Raw genomic sequence first — 18,058 nt, 5'->3', positions numbered from 1 at the left:
CTTCCAGACAGAAAGAAACTGGGAATGTTACAGTGGTAGGTTTTAAAGAGAGAATATCACTTCACTGCTGATACCCACTACAGGAGAAAGACGATTTTTATTAATTTCTCATTTATTTGTAAACATTATTAAAATATTGTCATTACACTTTTTTTAAGGAAACTTTTCATACTAATTCTAGTAAAATAATTAAACCTTTGTAATCATCTTTTTCTCTCCTAGTCCTCATTCTTAATTACTTTCACCTTCTGTCTCCTGGAAATCTGTAGGCCGATGGCATTCTCAAGCCATGTGAGTGTTACTTCCCCCTTTTTTTCCTATGGCTTGTTTTTTCCTAAGTTCTCCTAGTGCTCTGGGTCATGACCACATGCCAAGTGTGATGCACTATGGCTGGTACAGATGATGGGAATCTTCTCTCCTCAGTTTCCAGATCACATTAGACTCTTCCCCACTCTTTGTTCCTTAGAACCTTTCTCTTGATTTTCCCAGTAGCCGTCTTTGGCAGATCCTGAACAAATTCCACCTGAAGGGCAAAAATGCTCACTTTTAGTGAAATAACATTCTGATTAAACTCCTGGGTGCAAGAAAGGGACACTTTAATTATGGCTGGAGTAAAAAGATGGGAAGCTGCACAACTTGGGGCTGGGATGATGAAACTCCTTACCACACATCTTGTCTGACTGCACAGGCAGTATTTGCAGGGACACAGTCCTGAAGAGGTAAGTGCTTCAGCTGTCAGGACAGGGAGTTACTGATGTTTTTTCTGGTTATAAGGGATGGATTCCAACCCATCTGATGCCAGCAGGAATTTCCCCTTTGCTTTGGGTGAGAGTCTGAACAGAGCTCCAGGGCGGAATTTGTAAGAGCTGAATGTCTTGCCCTTGAGTTGCTATGAAAACCTCAGTATTTTATGAAAGGACTCTGATAAAAGCAATTTACACTACCATTTCCTCCCTACGGGTTCTTTCCAGCACATACAGTGAACCCAAGGCCACAGCTGCAACAGATCCTGTAATTTACTTAATTTTATTTAACTATGCTTGGGGTGTTTGTCAGAACGCAGCTGAAAAGAAGCCAAAGCAGGACAAAGACTGTTCAATGTCTGATGCCATTAGAAGACCTGTCTTTCTGTGGTGTACTTACCTTCCTCGGATACTTGTAAGGTGCAGTCACCTTCTTGACATACTGCTGAAGCTCATGAGTTAATTTTTCTGGATCGTGTGACACATAAGCAGGAGCTAAAACAATGAAGGCTTTGACTACCTGTACCACAAAAGTTAAGGGACCCCATTACCTTCCAGACATGGGAATAAAGGGATATATTTCTTGCCAGAACTGAGTATCAAAATTCAGAATGCAAAAATTTGAGCTTTTTCTCTAATTTCTCTTTTCATTGGCTGTTTATTACAGAATGCAATATTATGAAGGAAATACTCTGCAGCTATTTTTTCCACTTTATACACTACTAAACTTTCAGAAAGTTGTAGAACAACAAAAAAAATAACCAGCTGAAAATCTCACCCTGGAGCTCAAAGCTTCTATATTGTCAACTTTGAAACATAAAGAAAAATTACATACTCTGCATATAATTGCTACCAGGTGCTTAGTGACAAAAAGAGAAATAATCTGAATCCTAGTTCTTAGACAAAAAGATGCCAAACTAAGTCTTAAGAGGCAAACTTTTCTTTCCCCAAATAAAACCCTGCAAACAAGGAAATAATAATGAAATTCTAAGATTTGTCAAGGTATGGGTTTAAAGTTTTTTTGACTGATTTTAATCTTATAAATTAGCAACATCTTAATTCCAAAGCAGCCTAGTACACACAAGGAACTTGATGCTCAGAATAAAGTGTATTTCTTTCTATATCTTCTTTTTTTCTATTTACCTCCCCTCGAACTGGATCAGGACTGCTGACAACAGCTACCTCTGAGACTGCAGGGTGCTGCATTAATGCACTTTCAACTTCAAATGGGCCAATGCGATACCTGGGAGAAAAAGCAGACATGACAGCTGCAGCAAGGCAGCCACTCAACTGGTGTTTCAGATGGACTTCTAACAGACAAATGAGCACTGCTAATAGCAACTGACTTACCCAGAAGAATTAATTATATCATCAGCTCTTCCAACAAACCAGACATATCCTTCTTCACACATAATCCCTCTGTCCCCAGTGACATAAAAATTTCCACGCACAGAGGCAGCAGTTTTCTCTGGATTATCCTGACAACAATCAAACATGTAAAAAAATGTATCTGATTGTTAGTGAAAGGTAATATATGTAATGAAATATAATGCATTTATTTGCAGTGATGCTAAAAACGATCACGACAATTTTTAAGTTGTTCTCAACGTAAGTATTATTTTATGTCTTCAATTAAGAAAAACAGCAATTTTGTGGTGGAAACTTGTGAGAGGTGGAAAACATCATTTGTGTAGATATGGTTTCATGTTCTAGGGAAAAAAGGCTGTGTTAAATCAAAATGCTCATCCATCACAGCAAATTACTAAACTGAATAACCTACTGTCTTCAGGGAAATAATTTATCACTGCAGGGGGTTGCCACAATAACCTCCTGTCAGTGGAAACTGTTTACCCCCCAGCCTTCAAGATCAAAACACAAATGAGGTGACCTACAGGAAAAACTTCACTATCGAAACTGATCTATCAGGTGCAGATTACACAGGAAAAACACCTTGACGACAGAAGACAAAATGAAAAGTTGAAATAATAGTACTGAACCAAAAGGAGCTTTTTATCACATAGTAATTACTCTGTGGCAGTTGTTGTTTGAGGATGCTAAAAATATCCAAATCTTATGGGGTTTCAGAGGAGGTTTAAACACATAGACAGGTTCCCAAAGCATACACATTATAGTTCAAATGCAGTGAAGAGTATCTTTGTATCTTCCTGATTCTAGTGTTTTCTTAAGTACATACTACAACTCAGCACCATCGCAGACTGAATACTACCTTAGATGGACCTTTGATCTGAACCAAGATGGCCATTTTTCTGAATTCTGTTAAACCTGTTCTGGTTGCAGTGGGTAGAGCATTCCCATTTGAATAGTGATGTTAGATTACATATGCCACTACCACAAACCCATGGGATCATCACTGTCAAAGGGTTTCTCTGACACCAGATATACGTGCATGGTGGTAACTTTTAAAGATGTAAGAGAGAAATCTATTGATACCTCTGACAGTGATATGAGGTCATAACATACTTGTGCTCTTTGGAAAGTCTTCCTGAACTTTTGATGTATTACAGTAGCCTTTATGAGCTTCCTTCATTAATCCTTAGCCAAGGATGGGAGTAGAATGGAAGGGAGTGATGCATTGAATGTGAAGTTTGTGCCAACTACGAGGTACAGGTCTGGAACAAGGTAGCACCTGGTTTATATTGCATCTTGAAGTTATGCTCTGCCAGTCTGTTCCAGGATTATCAGAACAATGTACTGATCAGGCCCAAAGTCCTCAAGCAGCCTAGGGAGACTTTGTGAAGATCCTAGATGAAATTCTGCTTCTTGAATAAGTCAGAACTTTGCCCTGGATCTCTCTTCAGCTTCTTGGAAGGCACAGACCAAGACTTACCAAGTACTCAGAGAACATGCAGAATGGTCGCGTTGGTTTAACACGGACAGCAATGTTGCCTTCTTCTCCTGCAGGCAGAACATCCCCATGGTCATCTATGATCTGCAGAAAGGACACATCATTACAGCTTTGATTAGCTCAATTAAATATCTGCTACAGCACAGTGCAGGGCAGAGAAGGGACACAGACAGTGTTCCCTTACTCTTGTACCCACAACCGCAGCTGAGCTCAGAGGAGATGTATCAACATACCTGCACATCATAAGGGGGAACAGGTTTTCCCAAAGAGCCAGGTTTAATTTTCATCCCTTTCATATTGGCACAAATTGTCACCTGCAAATAGATTTTATTTTTCATTTGTGCAGCATCTTGTAGACTTTATTATTGTTTCCGTTAGGCATGACACCTCTTCATGACTTTGTCGGGACAAGGGCTGAATCAGGACTAACGCACTGTGGTACTCAAGCACATCAGAGAGGTTTGAGAGGCATTCTAGTTCAGCCTTGTGGAATGAGGTTGGCTGTGCTCAGTCTGAGCCACTGGGTTCTTCTGAAAACACTTGATTTTGCAAGACAGCAGATGTGAAATTATTACAGATTCTATTTCACTAATGGGACAATTAATTTGGGACTATACCAAGGGTAAGAGGAGAGAGAGAATGCCTGAAATCTGACTCTTAATAGCTTCGTTAATATTCACTTGCAGAGAAGTCTGGATGTGAACTGATTTAATATTTTTCATTAAAACCTCACACAGGCCAAATTGATACCCAGAGCAAATTATTTATTTTATTTCTTTTTAGTTCTGCCTTTTAAGTAAAGGTGATGGAAGGGATCTACTACACGTTCTTTGAGATAATCTCTGGCACGGATTTTGCAGAGGGCTGAACTCCACAGTCACAGTACTTCCTATAAACATTAAAACATGCTGCTAGTTGATTTTGGAACTATATAAGCATAATTATATATTGCCTATAATTCATTTAAATGATTCTCACCTTTTCCATTGATTTATCAAGCACAATGTGCCTCTGGTATTGTTACCTTTGAAAAGGCATACTGCAAGAATTAATGCAAACATACGGTTTCTGTCTGGCCATAACCTTCATGGATATCCACCCCTGTCTGGATTTTCCACTTCGCCATCACTTCAGGATTGAGCGGTTCCCCTCCAGTTACACAGTGTTTCAGACTCATGAACTTATACCTTGAAAGAAGTAGCAAATTAAATATTTATTTCTTAAACTCCTGAAAAGAGCAGTGAATGGTCTTAACTGAAGAGCCTCCCTCAACTTTCAGAGCTAGTATGCTTAAAACTTCAAAAGCTACTTTGGAAATTACAATAATCATCCCGCTACACAGATCTGGATTGAACTCGTAGATTGCTCATGTTACCACTAAGGACAATGGGGTTTACATCTGTGTCACTGGAAGTGTTACCATGAAAGTTGGACAGAGAAACTCTCTAAGACTCAATTTGGAGTTTCAGCAGGCAGGCATTCTTTATTGCAGTGCTGGGTGCACATGTGAATAGTGTTGCAAAGGTGAGCACGCCCATTACTTGTTGGCAACAGTTACATATTTAGCACACTCATGCATATTTACAGCTTTTCAAGGAAATAGCTTGCATATTCATGATATTTCCATGAACTAATTATAATATTTGCATTCTAATTATGTATTCTTATTATCTTGCTGAGTAGGGGGTCTCTGGTGGTCACTGATAGTCTTCCTCACTGTGTTCACTGAATGACTTCAGTGCTTGCACATGCTCACAAGGTCCTACTACCAAGCAGCTGGTATGTCCTTGCTTCTGTTCTGTTCCAGTCTCACCCCACATTGGGCACCACTCTGCTATCTTGAAGGCTAGCATCCTTGGGTCTCCTTAGTTGTTATCAGTCCCATGATGATGCTTTTCCCATCAGCCAAACATTCCTTTCCCTCTCTGCGTTAGCAAGTGAGAACAGTTTGCTGTACTATGTTAGTTTAAAGCCACATGAACTATTGTTAGTTTAAACCTATAATTTAAGTCTACAGAAGTAGCTGGTTTTTTATTTTTTTTTCTGGAAGAAGAGGGAGGAAAGGTGTTCTCCTGGAAGAGCTAACAAGAAAGGAGAAGTCTGAGGAAGCTCATCAGATATTTGTGGACAGCTGAGTTACATGCCAACATTCTAGATCAAATAAGACACTGAGAATTTTCTAGAGCAATTTCAATTATATTTCTTTTAATAGAAAAAAATAAAAATAAGCAACATAAGGAACTAAACAGCTACAGCTGTCACAGTATTGTATCCCAGTCTCTCTCTACTCCCCCTGGAATGGACAGATGCTCAGATGTACCTGCTCAGATCATGTTGGACCAGCATGCTGTAGGCAGTGGGAACAGTACAAAAGGTAGTGATGGGGTATCTTGAGAGAGTCTAGGAAACACAGAAAGTTATTTTGCTGAAAAGAGAATGCAATGTTGGGTCTGATCCTGCAAATGTGAAGGTGATTAACACAAGTTATGTCTGCAAATGTCTGCAAAATGAAAACTATAAAAATGCAACATACATTCGACACAGAGAACACCTATGCATTAGTGACTGAATCCTGACTGTGGAGTGGCTGTACCTGTCAGTCCCACTGCTCTCGCAAATACCATTCTTATGCAAACGAACATCACTGAAAGCAGTAGCTCCAGTTAAGATCGTTTTCTGCTTCTCAGGCAACTGTGCCCTAGGCTGAAGACTAAGTGACAACAGTGAACTAGATCAAAGCTTTTCCAATTTTATTCTTGGGAGGTCTGGGTCTCCTCTCCACACAAGAGACCAACATTGGGGCATACAGGCCAGCTAACTGGTTTTGTGAAACGGCAGGGTGGAGGAACAGGCATTTTGGCAACTCACTGAAAATTCAGGATAAGAAGGCCCTGATTCACATTTATGCCATACTCTGATCACTGGCCTACGCTCATCCTGAACTCAAAGCAGCTTAAGTCTGTACTTGAAGTGAACTTTGGCTAAATATGGGACAAGACAGCAGGGATCCTGAGTTCTTTTTATCCTGCATCTTTCACCACATCCCCTCTACCCTGTAGCCATGTCACTTGGCCTAACCAGGATGGAAAACACATGTTCCTTCAGGTTTCTGGACACCAAAAGGGGGGATGATTGCCTGGGATGTGGGAATTATTATCCCTTCTGCTACAGAACAGTGGGTACCCATGCTCTGTATGGGCTTTGCTTCTGTTATGCAAAATGGAAATAAAACTCAGTTATAAATGTTACACTTACTTGTGCAATAACTTCTGGTTTAAACTGTGGCATATTGTGTACAAAGACGCAGGATCCACAGATCCATGGTGCAAAAACACTGCTCCAAGCTGATTTTACCCAGCCAGTATCAGAAGTATTCCACATTATATCTGAAGGAGTCAAGTTCATCCAGTACCTGGTGATAAAACAGAGAGAAAAAAAAATGCTTCATAGAGTGTGAAAGGCTCAGGCATAGCATAATTAAAGAGCAAGAGGCTTGCGTTAGAAGATGTTATGTCAGCAAGTAGGGCTTCTTAGAAAGTTTCTAAGAGTAGAAATATCTTAAACACTCTCTTATTTCCCATCACTCCCTCCTGTTTAACATTTCCAGCATTTGTTTTCCTTCTGAACAGTGCAGAACATCCTTGGCTTGAGTTGCACAATCTGGATCTATATGAAAAACCAAACAGATCACTTGGAGTAGGCCTTCCCCACCTTGTGGATTAGTGACATCAGCTAAATCACATTTTATTTCTCTATGAAACTAATCGTATTACTTCTATGGATTATATATCATCAAGTTCCACCTCAGTGTTCCTTGGAAAATGTATCCTTTGATTTTAATGAAATTTCTCACTCCTTCAAAGCATAAACAAAAGATGTTAAATGAAAGCAAATCAGTACCAAAACAGAGATTCAGAATAAACTGTAACTTTTAAGGTATAACGCTATGGCCCAAGGTTGCTTTCATTCTCAAGGAAGGTTTACACAATACCAAAGCACTTTATCTGGTTTTGCTACAAGGACGCTGCCCTTATTGCTGCTCCACAGTCAGTCCTCTGAGCGCTGGAACACTGCATTTGATGCTGTCTACTGAGTCTTCAAGAAGCTTTTTATAATAAGGATTCACTGTGAGAGGGGAAAGGTGAAGAAGAAGCAAGAACTTACACTTATGAAATGCCTACATTTACTGGAGTTTTTACAGTCACATTTTAAATTTAACTGTGATCATGTCACTTAACCAGGACACTGGGAGCAATTGCAAGGTTTACCTGCCACTGGTTGCAAATCCAATGCCGTAACTGCTGTGGGACTGCACCACCATTTTTGGAAAGCCTGTACTTCCACTAGTAAAACCAATTATCATTGGGTCTTGACTCCTTGTCTTCACACATTTATGGTCAGCAGATGCCACCCTTCAGAAGAAACAGTATATGACAGTTACTGTATGTAGTTTTTCACGAAGGAAGCAGTACTTCTCAGGGCTTACGAAATAAACAGGAAAACAGCCCCTGACTATACAGTCATACATCTCACTAAATAAATAGTTGCATCAGACACCATAGGTAAGAGTTAGAGAGCACATTTTGCTAGTCACAAGTGTGCTCTGTGTGCTGTAACTTTCAAGATATGAGTATCTACAGCATATTCCAGTGACTTTGTTTACAACTATTTCGCAAGGGCACTCAGGGTGCTTGTTACAGAACAAAACCAACTTCTATCTCAACACATATTGTCTCACAATATGAAGACAATGGGGGCCAACTTCAGTCTATCATGCCAGGTCCTAGACATGTACTATACCATTTATGTTCAAGAGACTGATGAGTAATTCAGATTGTCTGGGCTACCAACATAGCAAAGGGAAGAAATAACTGATCCCAGGTTAGCTGAGCTCTAAGAGCTGGCAATGGGCATCTTCTCATTGAATTCAAGTGGCATTAGACTGGGCTCTAGAAGACAAGTGTGAAACAACTGCAAGATTAGTATTCTGCGTGCTTATCCTGTGATCCCAGTAGAAGCAAAGAGCTTTTACAAACTGTCAGGCTGCTGAATAAAAAGCAGCAGAAAGATCTGAACATAGCTCCCAAGAAGTGTGTTGGGGGGTTTTGTACCTAATGCAGTGATTACAGCAAGTTGGCAGAGGGGTGCAAAATTGTATTTCATTTGCATTCTGGAAATTAATTAAAAAATTCAGCAATGTCACCTGATACAGCTTCTCACCTCACAGGGGTGATGGTGTAACGGCTAGATACTCACGCAAAGAGTTCTTTGAGGTTCAGCCACCCATCTCTGCTCCCTTTGGCTACAATTAGTTTGCTTTTCAGAAACTGGCAGTCAGGTATGACCGATTCCACTGCAGGTGCCAGTGTGTCATTGGTAATGATGCACTTGGCCTTTGAAGTCTGGAGTCGGTATAAGATGTCTTTGGCTGTTAATTGAGATGTTCCTGAAATGAAGACAATTCCTGGAAAAAAACAACAAGCAATTTAGAAAATTGACCATTTCTCTTTATTACATTCACAGGACATGACCCCAGACACAGAAAAGCTGAGCTATTTCTTATTCTCTGAGAAATGGGACTCAAGTATAATTCATGTTTGTAGGCAGAGCTTGGGTAAATTTGTGCCCTAGAAATGACCTGGAATTATCTGGCTCTAAAAGACCTTCAAACCCTGAAGCACTGATGTTAAGTTTTGTGTCATCCATATTAAAGTTATCTATATCATGAGTAAGATGTAGATTTAGAGTGGTTTTGAGCATTTCCTTCATGATTTATAACTCAGGAAGGAAGTGTTATCATCCCCTTTATTAAGTACATGAAGACGACCAGCATATGGATTATATTTACATCTGGAATAAAGCCATTATTCATTTCAATAAGGAATTAATACGTCTTGATATGGGATAAACGGATTGAGTCAGGCAGCTTACATACGCTGCTCAGTCAACAAATCCCTCAAGCTTGGACTCATTTTGTAATGTGAACAAACCTGAGTTTGGATACTGACTACAATGTGACTGAAATCACATTGAGAGTGGTTGAATGTCAGTTTAGTGCACTTCTATGCCCTTTAGTGCTTTCTATATCCTCCTTTTCCCAAGGATTTCAACAGACTTGACCTATACTGATTACAGTCTTCATGCACCTTCAGTGATGTCTACCAAATTTTACAACTGGGAAATGGAGACACTGAGATACTGAATGCTACTCCCACATCATATTCCAAAAAAATCTTGGATAAGATAGAACTGGATTCTCTGAGCCTTAACCACATTTACAACCCACCAAAATCACAGAGCTTATAAGTGGGACAAAAATACTTGATTATGTCCCTGTTGATGCTAAATTGTTCTATTATGAATGCTTAGCGCTCTAAAAATGCAATGGGTTAAATTCTGTGAAAGAATTTGCAAAACTGTAATAGCTGAGCAAAAAGATATTGTGATGAATTCTTAACCAGTCTGGTCACACATCTTACTGCATTAAAACTGTTCATACTGACAAAGTATCTGGTTAAACGTGGCCTTAGTTTATAACCATTCAACCTTCAATGGCTTCAACTAAGAAGGCGTTTGACTGGACCATGTCTGCTCAGCACCTAGTACAGTGTTGCTTTGGTTCCTGTGTGGGTGCTGCCAATTCTCCCTCTATGCAAAAGCTGAACTGTACAGGGCACAGCAGCATATTCCTGCTTACATTTTTTTTCCCAATTTAATTTAGTGTACTTTTCATATCTTCTATTTATTTTTTTCTGCATCCAAGAGATCAGTAAACTCACTCACCTGTTCGCATACAGGCTACATACAGTAGCCACCATTCAGGAACACGAGGCAGCACTACTATAACTCTGTCTCCTCTCTGCAAACCACATGCCTCAGAAAGTATATTAGCTGCTTTCCTAGAAAGAAATCCCAGCTCTTCAAAGCTCCACTTTACCTCTTCTCCCTCATCATTTACCCACCAAAAAGCTGGATTTGCTGTTCGTCTTCCAACCTAGAATGCAACAAAAGACAAACCTTAAAATGTTTCATTTCTATCCAAAATAACTCCAGATAACCAATTCACCCTGGCAACTAGTGTCTTAAAATGACACTCATATTTCTGACGCAGAAAAATAAAGCAGTGCATTCTACTCTGCAGCTTATACTACCCAGTATCAATCAGGAAAATTGATTTGTATCATCTAAGATTTGTTCCAATGTCTATGAAGTAAAAGAAAAATATTACCTTTTCCAGTCGTGACCACTCATCTAAGACATCACTTGCAAAGTTGAAATATTCCGGCAGTTCCTTTTTACACTGGTTTATAGAGTCATAATAAGAAATAATCTGAGATGTAAAAAGCCTGTTGCATCCATGGAATAACCTGCAAGGTGACCCAAGAATCTGCAAACACTGAGGAATCCATGATTTAATAAATGTCCTCATGATCAATGATGTTTTATCAGACAGTGGGTTAAAAAATCAGATGCACACCTGCAGGAATCGGTCATCTGAAATGAAAGAAAACACATTTAAAATCAGCCATGTATTGGATGCTGCCTATCTTGTGGTGCTGGACAAATTAATGCAAGCCAGCTTCAATAAATAGGTTGGTTGTGTCTGTCCTCATTTTTCCCCATTATTTTATGTGATTTGTAAAATAAGTGTTTCTCTGTTTCTGGCAAAGAAATCTTGCGCTGTTTTTGTCATTTTAATCTTTGCTCTCTACTTGGCCAGCTGATGAATGAATCTCATATCTCTGAACTTTCACCTGCCAGTCCTTTTCTGAATATCTATCTCTTGATTCCTGTAGATTTCAGATTTTATTTTGCCTGCATACAGAAATAAAATGCCACTAGCTATAGAAAGTGTTCTGAGGACATTTTACGACCTTGATTTAAAAATCTCTGTAATTATGCAGTGTCTTAAATATACACTAGGTGGCGATTCACACTGAACTTAGACAACAATAAAACTAACGAATCTAATTTATTTCCTTGTGAGTTCTATTTTCATTTGAGGCATGGAATAAACACAAAATAAACAGTAGTCAATGAAAGGTGAAATGTCAAAGATTTCCATTTGCTTTGCAATTCAGCTGAAGTGTGCAACTTGGAAAACAATAGATGTTGTAAAACAAATGTGCAAAGAAAATTCCAGCATTTCCAGTTCCTCCTAGTCTTTCCTACACACCATACAGGTACCTGTGGAAGAGACAAAATTGATGATACTGCACTTATTTAAAGCCCAGCCTTGTAAGTCAATAAAACTGGATCTTTACTCACAAATGAAGAATCTTCTGACAAACTTGTTTTGAGTATAACCAATTTCTTGATGCTTTTAAACCCTTCTGTGGCATTACCTTCTCCTTATTTAATAGCACAAAGCTTTCTAACAGGGATACTGCACAGTTACTTTCATTATGTATTGCAAGTGTAGGTCTCGTAACAGGTTAAAGTGTTTAATGCTGTCCTGGGTTCAGCAGTAGCAGTCATGTTTCTCCTCCTTGGTAGCTGGTGCAGTGCAGTGTTTTGACTTTCGGCTCGGGAACAGAGCTGATAGAGATGTTTTGGTTTGGCCAAGGACTTTGTGAGCCTCATGCTCTGCCAGGGAGGAGGGGAAGCTGGGAGGAAGCAGAGACAGGACACCTGACCCAAACTGACCAAAGAGGTATTCCATACCACAGCACATCATGCCCAGGATGTAACTGGGAGTTAGCCGGAAGGGCTGGGAGACTGCAGGGTTGGAGGAGGTATCGGTCGGAGCTTGGTCGGGCTTGGGGGGCGAGTTATCGGTCAGTGGGTGGTGAGGTGTTGTATTCTGTTCCCTTGTTATTTCCTTTATCATTATTATCATTGGTGGTAGCAGTAGTGATTTGTGTTATACCTTAGCTACTAAACTGTTCTTATCTCAACCCGTGGGAGTTGCATTCTTTTGATTCTCCTCTCCGTCCCTCCGAGAGCAGGGGGAGGGCAAGAAAGGGGGGGGGGGAAGTGAGCGAACGAATTACCTGACTGGGTTTAAACCACGACAAATGCCAATAAATAACAGTGTCACCACTCTAAAATCACTGTATTTGTGAGGCAAAACAGAAATGCAAATAGAAGGTGCTCACATGTGAGGCATTTGTCAATGGCTCTCGATCGTACAACAATTTCCAGGGTGTGGGCAGTAACTGACCAGAAGGCCCAAGAATTGTACTTACTCTGCATTCAGCGTTTCCTGCTGACCAGCCTGTGACTTCTGCAAAAGTCAGATTTTCCATATACCTCTCAAAAACTGTAAAGCACACAACGAAGGAGCCAGAACTAGTCAGCACTGATAAAGAAATGTGCAGAAATGTGACCTAATCTGCTGTATGCCCAAACCAAAACACTGTATTCCATCAGTTTCAATTTTCTGTTCAGCTCTGCTTAATCCCACTCCTTTCCTCACTGCAAATATGACGGAAACTGCAGTTTCCTTCCAGGACATATTGGTTAGAAGTCCTATCAAAAATAGCGCCCATTTCCTAGTAGGAGATTTCCAAAAGGCCTTTGTGTTGACTGTTACTTGTTTTAGTGGCAGAAAGAGGAAAATGAGCTTTCTAAGCAAATGGTTTTGTCATCCTACTGATGCTCTGGGAGCTTCAGGCTGTTTTCTGAGCTTACAACACAGCCTGTTCAGGTAAGAAGCCTTGTCAGGTAAGAAGCCTGTTCAGGTAAGAAGCCTTGTCAGGCTTTCCCTGTACTTCCAGAAGATGCTTTTTAACAGTCCTAGAATGTTACTTGGAAGGCATCTTTGGAAAGGAGCCTATTAGGAAGAGAAAAAGACCACAAAGTCAAACAGGAGACTTATCTTTCTGCCCTTTTGTTTAGTACCTGATTACTGCATCTATATTTACGTGTGATCTTATCTTGCAAGCAGCCTGAATATACAGCTCCCTCTGATTTCATTATGCACCCTCTGCAAGTGCTCATAGGACACATCTCAAGGTACATTACAGCCTTTGAGATTGAGAGGAAAGAGTTCACTTGAGGCCCAACCCCACTCATACCAGACATGAAAACAACTTAAATTGAAGCTATATGCCATGCAACATCCTTCACCCCCAATAAATGGGGCTACCACATCAAACACCATTAGGAACACTCCATCCTTTAGCCTAAGGGCATGAAGGAACAAAGCAACACTTAACTGCTCCAGAAGAGAAAGCAAGAGTCATTACTGGAGGCAATTTCTTCAACTATCAGTTTGGTTCTACTAATCCAGACCCACCTGTCCTTGTCTGTGCCAACAAAACCACCACCAGAATACCTGGACCCTCCTTGAGAGGCTACTGCTTTGGGTGTACAGTTCACAAATTTCAGCACAGTTTAAGGGTTAAAGAAAGGGTTTCTGCTACAATTACAGACTGGCACTGGAAATAACTATTTCTTAGTAAATGGTGCCTCAATATTTTTTGTAAGATACTTCTTAAAATGTTCTGAAAAAACAGCCAGGGAGGCCTCATAGTTCACAGACCAGCTGATGACTATCCTAAGAATGAAATATCTATCTAAGAATGAAAAGAACATTTAGCGCCTTCAGCTTACTCTACAGGTATTAGCTGCATGAAATCATGCTATTGCTGAAAACCAGTGGCAAAATCTCTGGTTTAACCCACAAAGTAATACCTTACTTGAGCTACAACTTGCCACTTTCCATCCTTAGCAGAGCTCGGAGCCTCACAGACAAGGCACTGAAGAAACATAGACATTAAAATTACACATGCAAAGCAATGTGAGTTTTTCCCTGACTACAGCATGCTCTGAAAAAGATCCATAATCAGATAGCTCTATAAATGCAACAGACATCCAAATATTCAGCAGAGGAGCAGCCCTGAGTATCAGTTTCTGCTGTCTCTGACACTGATGGCTGTGCAGAGCATGACTGATGCTGTGGCACTTTGGTATGCTTGCTTTACCATTGCTTTGTCCCCCAGCAGTCCTTGCTTCTTTTTTTTTGTCTCCATGTCTCTATTTCTGACCATAACTACAGTAATTTATTCCCTTTTGGGGTGGGTAAATACCAGTCTGCTATGTAAGATGGATACTGTGAGTAAGACGGGTCCACGCATACAGTACTGAGTTGGCACTCTCTTGCTTCCACTGCCTGATTTTGCAAGTATGTGTTTCCCAGCAGTGATGGGTATTAAAAAAAAAAACACCAATAAAAGAAGGCTTTTCTCCCTCTTACATTTTCATTAGTGCTTTGTGTAAGGTTTTTGCTAGCTGGCATGTCTCCTCTGTGAGAGTCTGGGCTTCAGGGAGTGTCTTTTCCAATATTCTGGTGTCTCTAATTGCGTTATGTTGGACTTTTTAGCTGAAATTAGCACTTGATAAGGTGGAGGCCAGTTTTTTGTTTTTTCTATTAAGTTCATGTTCATTCCTCATGGGGAGGAAAGTAGTAGGTGCTTTCAAGTAACTCACTTTGTTAGAAGATCTGAACCTTACAGAAAGCATATCACAAAAGCAAAAGCCAAAAGATACATTCTCATGATGTTAGCCATGTAAAAGCTCAGACACTGCATAATTCTGTCTTCACAAACATGGAGCTGTATTTTCCAGCAGTCTGCTGGTAGGAGAAACTCCTCATGTGCATAAGAGAGCAAAAGCTTTGTCTCCATTGCTTCACCTTGACGTTGCTTCACTGTGCCACACTCACTGAGCTCAGTGCACGCATCCACACAGCCTTAAATTATACCAACACCTTGCAAAGCAGCACACCTTTGGAGACAGGCATCAGAGCAGGTACAAGCTAAAAACCCCAATCTATTTCATATCTGGAAGGGATATTTGAAATTAAGGCAGCAATATCCCAACTTTGCAGAAGTGCACATAAATTGCTCTTTTGCCTCACTATCAAACCTGGATGATGATGATAATAAATAGTAGTAACAGTGTAGGTCAATCTGAACTGAAAATACCTGTATTTTTACAACAACAAAACCTAAATGTACAGTAACAGAATAACTAAACAAAAAATACGCTTGGAAAATACCAAACATTTCATTAATCCTGAAATAATGTTATAAAACTTTAAATATTTTGAAAACTTTCAGAACAATCACATTAGAAATATCTATAAAACTTAATGGTTAAGACTTCTGAACACTTCTGAAAGAGTTGAAAGTTAGCAAGATTTTATTTTTTAGTTGTGGAGGTCTAAAGTTATTTGCCAAATCCAGTCTGCACCTGTGAACTGTTCTGATCCCTCGGAAGATGCATTATTTTGGTGAAAAAATAATTTAGCAGAAAACCCTCAGTCAAGCTCCATTATCAGCTTTGTAAGAGCTGATTCAAAGCACAGAACCTAAACATCCAGATGAGAGAAGAGTTTGCAGCCAAAGCTCCTTAGTACTGGCAGAGCTGATCAACAATGAGATATTGCAACATACTCCATGATCTCAACCTAACACTGAATGGAAAGATATGAAAATTTTCATGAAGAGATGAAGAAAGTATTGTTCAAAATACATTAACCCAGGGACTTGGGCACTCAAAGGATGCAGGAGATCTAAATCAGGATTTCTTCCCCCTACTTCAGAGCAGAATCTTGGACTTCTCTCATATCCCACTATCCTCACAACTGGCTTTCATCAGAAGGGAAGGAGAAACACTCTTCCATTCCATGCATCTTCTAAAAAAGTCAGCAATGAAACACTGCTCCCCAGCCACACTTTGTTCTAGTGATTCTCACTGCCTTGTGGTTTGGATTCAAGGTCAAGAGCTTACAGAAAACTCATGGATTGCCTTTCCCCCATAAACCATAAAGGCATCTACAGATTCTGTGGAGAATTACAGAATCACTCATGAAAGTGATGAGCTCCATAGCTCACACACATTATCTGGAAATCACTGACCTCAATCTCAATGGCTCTCTTTGGAGACATGCCACTAAACAGCCTCTGGGGCAGTGAAAAACTATCCTGCAGCAAGGCATTGCCCCAGGATGTAGGAAACCTGTCTCCACAATGCTGAGCCAGATGGTTCATTTTCTGTAATCATTTGCACTGCCACAACAGAAAGAGACTAAAGACAGGACACACACACACACCTGCACAGAGAAACCATAAAGCCCTAATATTTTGTGTCCTACTCCTTAGAACAGGCTATATAAATAGTCTCTGTGAATATGGAACTATTAAGGGAATTTAGATAATGAGAGACACAGCAATATTCCCCTGAGACACAGAAGTCTGTGGGCCTGTCAGGACTTAGCTTCAGAAATTCAGAATGAAGGGAGTACCTGAGACTGTTCTCTTCTTGACCCATTCTCAAACACAAAGACACAGTCAGAGAATGGGAAGGAATCCCATATTTCCCAGAAAGCGGGATTGATACAGCCCTGTACCAACATGGAAAATGATTCAGCACTCTAGGATCTGCCCTAGGCCTATCTTTTATGTGAAAATCCCAACGCTTTCCCTGTTGTGTTCCATTATGTACTTACCAATCCCACAGTATTTATCTGGAGAGGCTCGCTTTGATGTCTTCTGCCCACAAGTCCTAATGTCCTTCAGTTTCACCCTCACAATGTCCCAGATCTGCCTTCTTTCAGGCAAGGTTTACTACAAAAATGTATGCTGACTTTCTGCCAAGCAGCATGAGGCTACCCTCAGTGTCTGAGCAAAGTACACTGGGCAGGTACCCAGCATGGAAACAAAGTAGTGACCCAGAAATCTGCACTCTTCTGTCAACTTCTGTTGAACAACTGCATTCAACAAAAGAGTAGCTGAAGGAGCAGCATAAAGAGGGGGAGGAAAAAGAGGTTCTAGCTTCACTTTTTTTGGGAAGGCACAGGGAACAATGTCTGAAACCAATGCAAGCAGCACACAGCAATGTGCCTACCCTCTATACAGATACAAGTCCTCCTGCCTGCCCAGCTGAGTTATTATGTCCTGCATGTTCCAGGAGGACCTCATCTAAATGCTCAATTGGAAACTGTCCTTTGCTGCAGTTTGTGGCATCTCCCTATCCATGTTAAACTGATCTGAATATCACACAAATGCCTATCAGCACAGGGAATATAGAGCACTTGCCACCAGCAGAAGGTAGATATTACACCAGCGTTTCCTGCATGGGAGAGTTTTATGCCTTACACTGTACATTAGATAAATATAAGTTCCTATGTTAGCTTTCATTGCAGAATACTGATGCTTTCAAAAAAACCAACAAACCCCCAAATCGCAAGCACTTCACAAATGTCTTCATCACAGGGAAAATACGCTTTGTACACTTAAACCCACAAACACTAAAAGTACTACTGCACACCCTTGCAAACTGTAACCGGTTGAAGTTACGCATTACTCTGATTTTCCCAGGGGCAACAACTATCAGAACACAGTGAGGCACATCTTCTGTTTTGTTTCTCTTCAAAAGGCTTTTGTAAACCCTTCCAATTTTCTGTTGTCAGAATGGTTTTCACAGGACTCTGCAATTGTCT

At 40.3% G+C, this 18,058-nt stretch overlaps 1 protein-coding gene across 3 annotated transcripts; it reads right to left on the bottom strand.

The window, feature by feature from the left end:
- Positions 1-93: 93 nt before the first annotated feature.
- Positions 94-11,381, bottom strand: LOC133279816 (acyl-coenzyme A synthetase ACSM3, mitochondrial-like). 3 transcript variants are annotated; one of them, XM_061473985.1, is made up of 13 exons: positions 10,838-11,371; positions 10,393-10,603; positions 8,866-9,073; positions 7,878-8,021; positions 6,865-7,021; positions 5,930-6,009; positions 4,673-4,796; positions 3,843-3,923; positions 3,592-3,693; positions 2,094-2,221; positions 1,887-1,986; positions 1,144-1,263; positions 94-523 (listed from the first exon to the last, which is right to left on the bottom strand). In XM_061473985.1, the coding sequence occupies exons 1-13, from the start codon at positions 11,036-11,038 to the stop codon at positions 437-439; spliced, it is 1,743 nt and encodes a 580-aa protein (XP_061329969.1). In that variant the 5' UTR covers positions 11,039-11,371; the 3' UTR covers positions 94-436. The 3 variants fall into 3 exon arrangements, with proteins under 3 accessions (XP_061329969.1, XP_061329971.1, XP_061329970.1); XM_061473986.1 differs by lacking the exons at positions 94-523; positions 1,144-1,263; positions 1,887-1,986; ... (2 more) ...; positions 3,843-3,923; positions 4,673-4,796 and adding an exon at positions 5,298-5,524 and having other exon boundaries at positions 10,838-11,381; XM_061473987.1 differs by lacking the exons at positions 94-523; positions 1,144-1,263; positions 1,887-1,986; ... (2 more) ...; positions 3,843-3,923; positions 5,930-6,009 and having other exon boundaries at positions 4,654-4,796; positions 10,838-11,377.
- Positions 11,382-18,058: the final 6,677 nt, after the last annotated feature.

The sequence above is a fragment of the Pezoporus flaviventris genome, unplaced genomic scaffold (genome assembly GCF_033815535.1).
Source record: "Pezoporus flaviventris isolate CSIRO_AGI_PZ_B2104156 unplaced genomic scaffold, CSIRO_AGI_Pfla_v1 ptg000078l, whole genome shotgun sequence".
NCBI lineage: Eukaryota > Metazoa > Chordata > Aves > Psittaciformes > Psittacidae > Pezoporus > Pezoporus flaviventris.
The sequence above is the reverse complement of the archived record's forward strand: the minus strand, read 5'-3'. Positions and strand labels throughout refer to the sequence as shown.